The sequence below is a fragment of the Hirundo rustica genome, chromosome 4, assembly GCF_015227805.2.
Source record: "Hirundo rustica isolate bHirRus1 chromosome 4, bHirRus1.pri.v3, whole genome shotgun sequence".
NCBI classification, from domain to species: domain Eukaryota; kingdom Metazoa; phylum Chordata; class Aves; order Passeriformes; family Hirundinidae; genus Hirundo; species Hirundo rustica.
In genome coordinates, this window is record NC_053453.1 from 66,741,351 (window position 1) to 66,751,823 (window position 10,473).

The following is a 10,473-nucleotide window of genomic DNA, read 5'->3' on the forward strand; positions in this document are numbered from 1 at the left end:
ACACGCCACTCAAATCCACTGTAGGCACCTTTCCATAGCTGGCTCCCACAGTACAAATTAAAACCTTGTAATTTGAACCAGTTCCATCATTTTATGTTCAAACTCAGTACCTTTTGGAGAAGAACGACATCAAGCATCCTTTAGTAATCAAATTTAGGTGTGACTTGGCTTCTCCATTGCTGAGGGTGAATGCATGTCCATACTGAGCCCTAGCCCTCAGTGACACTGCAGGGAGTGAGGAGGAGGGACACCAGGAGATCTGCTGTGAGGTGGGCACAGTTAGACACTCACTCACTGCCCTTGAATTAATCTAAGATGTTTTTCTTCTTCTCTGCAGTGTTTCCCTTCCATCATTTTGCACTGTGCCTCTGTAAATCACACAGGAGCTGCACAGAGAGGCACATGCCACACTTTATGGTGCCGAGCACAGTCAGGATGCCTCCTTAGCTTTACACACACATACCTGGTACCAGTGAAATACAGGATCTGCTTCCACTCCATCCATCACCATTTGACAACAGCTGGACGATTCTGGTGGCTTTTCTGTTGCAGAAGTTGGACAAATTACTGCACTCTCACTGTGCTGCCGCTCAGGGAAAGCTTTCTGGCAGCAGCCTATTGCTGTTTTTAAAACACCACCACGAGAAAACCTCCATTGCCAAAGCTGTGCCTTCAAGCCCGAGTCCAGTAAACACCCAGGGTGTTCACTGGCACATGCAGAGAGGTTTATCTGAGCACTGCTCAGTTTTCAGAATTAATCCTTGCTCATATTGTTTGCTGACATGTGCATTCAAAATAAAATGGCAGGCTGACTGCTAGGATAACCCACACTTCTTCTGATACCTCTGGAAAGAAAACAGAGAGGGAACCAGATTTTTTTCTTTTCAGCAAGATTTGTTATGTTGGGAACAATTGTATCCTTGACTGCCCCGACATTTTTTCCTTCTTCAGCGCTGAAATAAAATTTGCCTTCCCCTGTTTTTTCCAGTGGAAGGCACAAAGCACATGAGCTGTTACTTTTTCCTATTCATCATTCTGCAATACCTGGAAAAAGCACCAGAGAAACTCCTGCAGAAACGCCACCTCCAGAATCTCAAGTGTAAGAGCCCTCTTGTTTTTGAGCTCTTAGCTTCAAAAGTGTTGTGCTTTCTTTTAATGAATGTGGCTTCTCTCTCTTGGATCATGGCTTGAGAAAACAATTGGGATTTTTCTCTGGGACTCGTGGAAAGTTAATGTGCATTTAATTGCTTTCCCACACAGTCACAGAATGGAGTACATTTTTTCCTGAAAGAGGGCTTTTATTCCAGTCTTCTCTTTTTAAGTGGGCAGGGTGGAGGAAGGATGTCTCAGAGCCAAATTACACAGTCCATACTCTGCTACAAATTTTCACTTCACAAAATTAATTCATTTAGGCCTTCAGTGAAGCGTGTAAGAGGCTAAACCCAGGACCCAAGTAATACTTAAGCAAATATCAAATTAAAATAGTCAGTGGAAAACTGTTTCCCCTGTTGTGTTACACTTTTTGAGTGTTAGGTACAAACAGAAATTCAGAAGAAACGTGGTTCTGGTGTAAACAGCTGTAAAATAGACAATCCTTTGTGCTCAGAGCATGAGGTGAATGTATTCAGCTACTTGTCCATGCTGGTTGAGTGCAGCAGCAGCAAGAACACATAATTCCTGGTCTAGCTACACTGAATAAGCCTACAAGGCTTTCCAAGAAACAAAAATAAACATAAAACCTGCGCCTAAGTGTACACAAACAGCATGCAGTCCTTGCCAAGCTGCACTCCTTCAAAGCATGTTACACTAAAAACATTGAAACACACAGAAACTTCCTGGAGATCATTTCCACTGTGGATGCCACTTAATGCGAGCACCTAAAACGGCGTCTCACATACCTGAAATGGTAATGTGGAAAAAAGCTGGCAAACTTTGTTTTCTGCGCTCTTTGTTGTTAGAACATGGGCTACAGGAAAAAAGTTACTGTCAGTCAATCAGTAATCTGTTTTCAAGTCAATAAAAGTAACTCAAGCTTCCATAGATCTTAAAGAAAAAGCTAGAATAAAGCTTTTTCTCTAGCTTCAGGTTTGATGCCTGAAAATTGGGCTTTTGTTATTTCTTATGCAAGACTATATAACAAGCTATGTAAAATACAAATACGATTTCTTTCTGTAGCGGAGTCTGCCTTTGTCTAACAGTGAGTCAGCATCATCTGACAGATCAATTTTCTCTAAGTGTAGGATGTGGATTTTGCATATCACACTCTCCAAGGGCACCTGTTGGAAACTTGGGTCGCTACAGCGTGGAATTTCACACCACACATAAGGTCAACTCAGTGGCCTCCCAGCACATCACAAAGTCTCATCAATAGGAATGAGGCTGATAAGAGATACCTCAAGTTTTCTGCCCTCCAGATCTGCCTTTCTACAATGGGGACACAACATTCCTTAACACTTTGTTGGTTCTTTCTGAAGCTGCATGTGTCTTGTATCCACGGAGGAGGGACCTCAGGAGGAGTCTAATTCCACCTCCTGAGCAGAGGTCAGTCAGCTGCAAGGTCAGATGAGGTTGGCCAGAACTTTAAGTGGCCAAATCTTGAAAAACCTCCCAGGATTTTTTGCTTCTTTGGGGACCATGTTGCAAAATTTACTTGTCCCGATGTTGAAAAAGCTTTTCCTTGTGACCAGTCTGAACCTCTGTTGTTCCAATCTCTGTCCACCATCATCTTCCCTCTGCCAAGCACCACTGTGAACAGCCTAGCCCTGTCCTTTCATAAGCCCCCATAGGTGTGGGCAGGCTGCTGTTAGGTGTCCCAAAGCCATTCCTGTTCCCAGTCTAGCTCCCTCAGACTCTCCTCACAGGGGATGTGCTCCAGCACACGCTGAGCCTGGGGGCCCACAGCTGTGGGGAGTGTTCCAGGTACACTCCAGCACGTGCTGAACACAGGGAAGTGAACTCTTTCCTTGATGTCTTGGCTGTGCTCCCACTGACACAGCCAGGGATGCTGCTGGCCCGTTGTATTCCCAGAGCCAGCTGCTGGTTCATGCTCAGCCTGCCCTGTGCCAAGGCCCGAGCTCCATCTGAGCAGAGCTGTTCTCCAGCCTGCCAGTCTCTGGCCTGTATTGTTGAAAACTCCCAAAATCTTTTGGTATCAAGTCTGTGGGGATGGCCAAGACACTTTCCCAATGCCACACACAGCAGAAGCTCACAGATCTTCCAAGATTATCTGTAATAGAAGCTAAGATTAACTCTGTACAGAAATTAAGTTAAAATAATGTTAATGCACTTTTCCCAGTACCTTTAAAAACAAGCGTATGAATTTCTCTGTATTCTTGTCTCTGAAAAAGAAACAGCTGCTGCGAGGTGTTCCTTTCCTCCAAGCATGGTTGTTTATAGTAAATAAGACTAGGCTTTGATCAGTTGCTTATATTTACTAAATTGATTCCAACATCTTTGCCAGTGGGCTGTATGGATTCCCAGTGTGAGATGCTCCTGCTCATTTGAAGTGGCTGAGATTGTTTTTCAATGGAATTTTCCATTATGCTCTGCACTATCCTTCTTCAAAGCACAATTTGTTCACTGGGCAGTACTCCTTGTCCAACATAACATGCAGAACCATTGCTCAACACTTCTGTTTTCTTCCCATGTGCTCTACCTCCATCTAGTCTCTTGTCTCAACCTAGGTTTCCTTTCACAATTCTCTCGAAGGTAATCTGATACGTTCGTTACCAGCTGCTGTGTCCGCTTTGTTTCCCTCCGCCCCGCCTCCCTCTCTCCGGTATTAACATTTCGGAAGCAGTCAAGGCTTCTCAGGGAAGACACAATGCCCGCAGGCTGGGGATGAGCAGAGGGAGCAGCCCTGGCAGAAGGACTTGGGGGTGCTGTGGGTGAGAGCTGGCCCTGCCCCAGCCGTGTGCGCTGGGAGCCAGAGCCCCCTGTGCTGGGCTGCACCCAGAGCCCCAGGGCAGCAGGGGAGGGGGGATTCTGCCCCTCTGCCCCGCTCTGCTGAGACCCCCCTGCAGGGCTGCATCCAGCCCTGGGCCAGCACAGGAAGCACAGGGAGCTGCTGGAGCCAGGCCAGAGCAGGGACACCAAGGGCAGCACAGGGATGGAGCAGCTCTGCTGGGAGGAAAGGCTGAGGGAATTGGGATGGTTCAGCCTGGAGAGGAGAAGGCTTTGGGGTGACCTCACTGTGGCCTTGCAGTGCCTGAAGGGAGCCCACAGGAAAGATGGAGAGAGACTCTTGACAAGGGCCTGGAGTGACAGGACAAGGGGCAACGGCTTCACACTGACAGAGAGCAGGTTTAGATGGGATATGAGGAAGAAATTGTTCCCTGTGAGGGTGGTGAGGCCCTGGCACAGGTTGTCTGAGAGAAGCTGTGGCTGCCCCATCCCTGGAAGTGTCCAAGACCAAGTTGGATGGGGCTCTGAGCAAGCTGGGAGAGTGGAAGCTGTCCCTGCCTGCGGCAGCGGGTTGGAATGAGATGAGCTTTAAAGTCCCATTCTATTCTATGATTCTGTGACTCACTTTTTCTAATGCACTGAAAGTAGGAGTGTTATAAATGAGCCAGACCCCATAATCCTGCATCTCCTACAATTCTTGGCTGAGTACAAGGAGATCACTACCATCACACAGTGTGTTCTGAACAGAGATGTTCAAACCCCATTAGCAGTAGCTGGACAAATCAGCACATAAAGGGCAAATGAATTGACATCTTCAGGCCCCCATCTAATGCTTTGTCCATTAAACAGGTGCAGCAAATCAATGTTTTCCCTCCTTTGTTGTGTCAGACCCAACAGAAGATACACTTTGCTGTCCAAGCTGCAGACTGTGAAAGAGCAGGTGAAAATCTGCAGCAGCTGAAGTGCTGAAACATTGAACATACAGGTGAGGGAACTTATTTATACCTCTGGTTAAGGTTTGCTTCCAAGTGTGACCTGTTTGATGCTTGAACAGCAACTAGAAGAAAGAGCTTCCACAGTTAGGCAGTATCAGGCTGCAGAAACAGAGTAGCTTTCAAGTATAAAAAACCAGAAGGCTATAAAATGAAAAGAACTGTGGCTCTTGAAGATTTACACTGTCTCTCACAGTTCCCAAGTTAACAAGTGTGAGGTGATGCACGTGTTAAGCTGTAACAGGGAATCTACTATGAAGATCAAATCCCTTTTCCAGCAACATATAAATCTCAATTTAAGGCATCTCAAAAAAAAAAAAAAAAAAAAAAAAAAAAAAAAAAAAAAAAAAAAAAAAATCCACAGAGCCCAAACTTATCCCTCTTTCAAAGTCCACTAATTCAAAAAGCAGGCAAACAACTAAAATTCACCCCACCCTAATCCCAACCAACCTGAGATGCACTGGATGTAGTTTTTCCAGGAAAATCCAAAAAACAGGCCGTAGGACTGGCTTCAAATGAAAATCTGGCCTCTGACGCCTCCCCAGGACATGGACAAAAGAAATAAAGGACATGTGGCTTGATAAACTGCCACAGGCCCGGGGCTGTACTGTAGCCTGTTCACCCTCCAATCTTTTTTTCCTTCTGCAGAATCTGATAGTACAAGAGTTTCACAACAGCCGACTACACTTATGACTACAGAGATGCACACTTCATAAAATATTATTAAGTAATAAAATACCAGTCTCATTAAGTACTTCCAGTTTTAGTATTTGTTAGACCCTTGTCTTTTTTAATCCTCAAAACACTGTGCTGTGCTACACTTGTTCTTTCACTGGGGCAGTCAAGTGAGAGGCTGCATCTAATTCCTTAAGGATACGCGCGCTAAAAGGCATTTTTGAATTGCTTTGATTTGTCTGGGTGCATTAGCAACATGTGTAACTTTCAAGTCAATGACAGTGTATTCAATACACAGAAACAGGTGGCTTTGATCGGGAAATGAGCAGATATTACATGGCAGCAAACAACATCCTGCAATAATGAGGCTGGTAATACAAAACAACAAAAAATTACCAAGTTTAACCCCCAGTTCATGCTTTGAACCCTACGTTAGCTGCTGGTTTGGTGCTGGGCTTTTATTTTAAGTATCAAAAGAGATACTAGTATTTCTGTAGTCCTACAACAAAGAGTAAAAATTCATTCTCTGACGGAGTGTGTGAAGATAAAAACACCTCTGTAGAGCGCCTTGGGGACAGCGGGAATCTTGCTGCTTATGATCACAGCATTCATATGGCAGCCACTGCTTACACTGAAAAGCAACTTTACGTAATAAACTATTTTCAGTTTTCTCACTGCTGATTTTTATCCAGTTATCCAGTGCCTCCTCATCACTGCCTGCTTTAGAGGTGCTCACCAGTTGTCAATGGAATACTGAGTATCAGCAAAAGCAGAGAAATAGCAGGAGCAGTTAAGCAAGTGTGTCAGTGGCAACAGTGGACTCACAGGCTCGCTTGTGAATTACAAACAATAATAAATGTCAAGATCAGACACCTGCAGGTTTATTTTCTTGTAAATGGGATGCCAATGACAAGAACAATCACTCTGTAAACAACAGAGTTTACTTATCCTTTCATATGCTCTGTAAAGGATGGTAAGCCAGCCAATCAACATTACCAGTGCTGTTAATTAAGACAGCTGACCATCACTGCATTCACAGCACTGTCTCCAGGGAACTCTGGCAAACTCATATGCGGGCTTACAAAATATCATACCATGACCACAGTGGGATTAACTTATACAAATACTTCTAATAGGTAACAAATTCCATTGAAGTCATATTTGTGAACGGAAAGCTCGTTTGAAGTCAAGGAAACACGCATCAATCCACGCAGATCCGGAAGAGAGCCCCTGCAGAAGCGTTTCTCACACAAAACCCGCAGCCGAGCCGCCGCTCCGGACGCGGAGCAGAGCGCGGGGCAGCCCCGCGGGAGGGCCGGGCCAGCCCATCCATTGCCGGCGTATCCAGAGGCGCCCCCGAGGCTCTCGGGCAGGGCGGCGCTGCCCCCTGGCGCTACGAGTCGGGCAGGGGCTGGCTGTGGGTGCCGCTCCGCGTCTTCAGCTGCGACTGGGCGATGTCGGCCAGGGCGCTCTGGATCTTCTCGAGCAGCATATCCCCGCGGTACACCACCTCCTCCAGCCGCGCCGCAGCCTCGTGGTTCTCCTCCTCCAGCCGGTACAGGCTCTCAGCCTTCAAAGCAAAACCGGCATGATGCACAAAGATTCTTGGCTTTTTATGTATTTTTTCATACATTCCTACCTCTGGATGCTACTGTCACATAGTCCTAGTATTTCTCCTACCGTTTCCCTTTGGAACAATAAGCTAACCTTTCCAATGCATACTTGGAATTCTGTTTAGTCTTATTCTTACAAAGAAGCCTGAGCAGAACTTTTTGTTTTCCAACCAGAATCTGGGAATGCACAAGAAATGGAGCAAAGAAGCCCCTGGAACAACTCCAGTGGGGTAGAACCCAGATTGGAGAAGAATTTCTACTGTCAACTTCGCCAAAAGGGAACTCAAAAGGGGCAGGTAAATTGTTGGAGCATTTGTGTTGCAGCAGCTCCCTTTTATCATTTAAGACAAGACTCAGATCTCAAACATACACCAAGACAACTTTAGTATAAAAAAAGCAGAATCAGCCTAAGTGCATTTCTATTAACCAAGTATTATCTACCACTTCTCAACAAAACCTACAGTGCATATTTGAGAGTGTTTCAAGCACCTCCAATACCATTTCTCTGAAGACTACCAGAATATTTAATACTGCACCAAATTAAGGAGCAGAAAACAAAAATGAAAACCGGAATCCAGGTGATGGAATCCAAGCTAATTTATCTTAAAACCACACCAGACAGAAAGTATCAGAAATTTTTGTGACATGAAGTTCTTCATTAAAACAGCAAGAAACAGTTAAAGTATCACGTCTATGGAAAGCATATCCCTACTGGATAACCAGCTCCTCCTTCTGGAGCACCCTGCTTTGCCCACACCAGCTGCCACTTCAATCAGACCCTGCTCAGTCATGGAAGAAACTCGAATTTGTCTGCAGCAGATATTCTATCTTCAGCTATTAAAAATGCACTTACAGGAAATTATGCTAGTGTTAACGAGCCCAATTAGGATGTTCAGCAATTACTGTGACTAGCAAAGTCCCCAAATTTAACCTCCTGTGTTTGAAACCAAATGTGATACCACTGCCGAGCCATTTCTCTTTGGCCCAATTGTGTCAATCTCCCGTAAAACACTTTTGAATGGTTACAGAGTATCAGTGCAGGTTTAAAACTTTCAGGAGATCTTAAAGGTGATCATCAGGTTTGTCACGGAGACAGCACTCTGCATCCTTTATGCATTCCAAAAAGAAAATACTTGATGTAAATCCAGATGTTAAGAGTCAGAAAGAAAAAAAAAAATGGTTTTAATAGGTAAAATCTGTGAAATAACAGGAAAAGAAAACCCAAATAAAAACCAAGTTTGACTGGTTCAAAGGAAGACTCCTTGTTATTGAAAAGTGATGGAATTATTTTGTGACAGAGCTGAAGAACTTAAAGGACACCCTGCAAACTCTTTAATCAAAAACAATGTGAAAGAACCAAAGACTTCTACAGTGCTGGTTTTGCAGCTACAAAATAAAATGTGAGAAAATATGAAATATTGCCCAAGGGGGGGGGGGGGGGGAATAAAATAATGCACAATGCAACAAATAAAATTAATAAAACAATGCAAAAAGCATCAATACTGTTCCATCTGTTCTGTTAATATCTGAAAAAAAGGGTGAGCAGTTTCCAGTACAGTGGTGGTGTGATAAAACCACCTTTTTCTTTTTTTTTTTACATTTTAGCAAAAAACTAAGTCTAAAATATTGTCACTGATTATAGTCTTATTTAACACTAGATGCAAGTTCAGTATTTCTACTAAGCCTACAAAGTACTCAGAGGCTACCCTCATGAAAAATCCAGGTTTGTACTAAAATAATTTTTGCAATGATGACACGGCTTAGAGATAAAAAAATTTTTTTTTTTTTTTTTTTTTTTTGTTTTTGTTTTTGTTTTTTTTTTTTTTAAAAAAAAAGAAAAAAAAAAAAAAAAGAAAAAAAAAAGGAAGTTTGCCTTCGGGAGTGTTCTGATATTGGAATTAGGAAAACGCCTACCTGCAAAGCTGCTGTGGATTCTTCACTGGGCAGGGAATCTATGAGAACATCGATATCCTTGGCAGTGCGAGCGATCAGAGCCGCGAAGAGCTGGGCATACTCTGCACAAAACACAGCACAAGTCAGGCACTCGCTCCGGGAATTACAAGGAACAAGCACAATTCTGCTGTCACAACGCTGTGCAGAAAGTGCAGCCGACATCCATTCCACCAGCTACGGGGGGAATTATTCGCCGAAGTCGGATTTTGCACTCCCGAGCGCACCAGACCGAAGCGGGAGGCGCAGGAAGCCGGACTCACCTTCCGTGGGGTTCACGGGCTGATCCTTGTTTATGGCCGTCTGGATGTTGCTGAAGGAGGCCGGCGGGCCGCACTGCTGCAGCACCCCGATGGCGTTACAGAACTGGTCCGCGAGCTGCCGGCACCAATTAACACCGCGTTAATCACCCTGCCCCGCCGCTACAGCCACCTCCGGCTCACGGCGCGTCCCCGCCACGCGGAGGGCGCGCACCCCACACCCGCGGCCGCTCCCCCGGCTGGACGGGCCGCATCACCGCATCACCCCGCACAGGCGGCGCGGCCCGTGCCCTGCCCCGCGGCCCCGGGGGAGCGGAGGCATCGGCCGCCTCACCGAATTGACGGCGTCCTGCAGCTGCGTCAGCCGGTCCGCCATGGCCGCGCCGCCGCCGCACACCCTGAGGCGCGGGCGCGCGGGGCGCGGGCGCCGCCTGCCGGCCGGGAGGAACGGGTGGAGCCCGGGGAGAATCCGCTCCCAGCGAGGCCGGGCAGGCCTCGGGACGGGCTCGAGTTTAAGGAAAAGCCGGACTTGGCACTCAGTGCCACGGTCTGCTTTGACACGGTGGTGTTCAGTCACGGGTTGAACTTGATGGTCTCAGAGGTCTTTTCCAACCTAAGTGATTCTGTTCGTGCCTCCGTCTGGGCAGCTTCTGCTGCGCAGCGGTTGTTCTGATCCCAGCTGAAGGCCACAGCAAGGCTCAGGTGCTCCGCTCCGGCTCCGATCTGAGCAAGGAAAAGCCAGTGTAGTGTCCCCAACAAACCAAATCAGAGACAGCATCCAGCCTCCGAGCCCAGGGGTTGGAGAATAAACGCCATTTGTGCCGGTCGCTCTGTGCCCATCTTTCTTCTCTCTGACAGCTGGGTACAATGCCAGCCTTCCCACAGGTGGAGCTTAGAGATCACCTCTTTCCAACCCCCTGCCATGGGCAGGGACACCTGCCACTATCCCAGTTTGCCAAGCCCCGTCCATCCTGGCCTTGGACACTGCCAGGGATGGGGCAGCCACAGCTTCCCTGTGCCAGGGTCTCATCACCCTCACAGGGAACAATTTCTTCCTTATATCCAATCCAAACCTCATCT

At 46.4% G+C, this 10,473-nt stretch overlaps 1 protein-coding gene across 1 annotated transcript; it reads right to left on the minus strand.

The window, feature by feature from the left end:
- Positions 1 to 6,429: 6,429 nt before the first annotated feature.
- Positions 6,430 to 9,806, minus strand: MED21 (mediator complex subunit 21). The gene is made up of 4 exons (XM_040062254.1): positions 9,728 to 9,806; positions 9,397 to 9,511; positions 9,098 to 9,198; positions 6,430 to 7,140 (listed from the first exon to the last, which is right to left on the minus strand). The coding sequence occupies exons 1-4, from the start codon at positions 9,767 to 9,769 to the stop codon at positions 6,964 to 6,966; spliced, it is 435 nt and encodes a 144-aa protein (XP_039918188.1). The 5' UTR covers positions 9,770 to 9,806; the 3' UTR covers positions 6,430 to 6,963.
- Between the last annotated feature and the right edge of the window lie 667 nt (positions 9,807 to 10,473).

What these genes read in the sequence shown, in the direction of transcription:
- MED21 (XM_040062254.1), bottom strand. Translation starts at nt 9,769, where the DNA reads ATGGCGGACCGGCTGACGCAGCTGCAGGACGCCGTCAATTCG. An exon ending in TGCAGGACGCCGTCAATTCG is followed by an intron (nt 9,512 to 9,727) that starts GTGAGGCGGCCG and finishes TGGTGCCGGCAG; the next exon opens with CTCGCGGACCAGTTCTGTAA. An exon ending in GCCCGTGAACCCCACGGAAG is followed by an intron (nt 9,199 to 9,396) that starts GTGAGTCCGGCT and finishes TGTTTTGTGCAG; the next exon opens with AGTATGCCCAGCTCTTCGCG.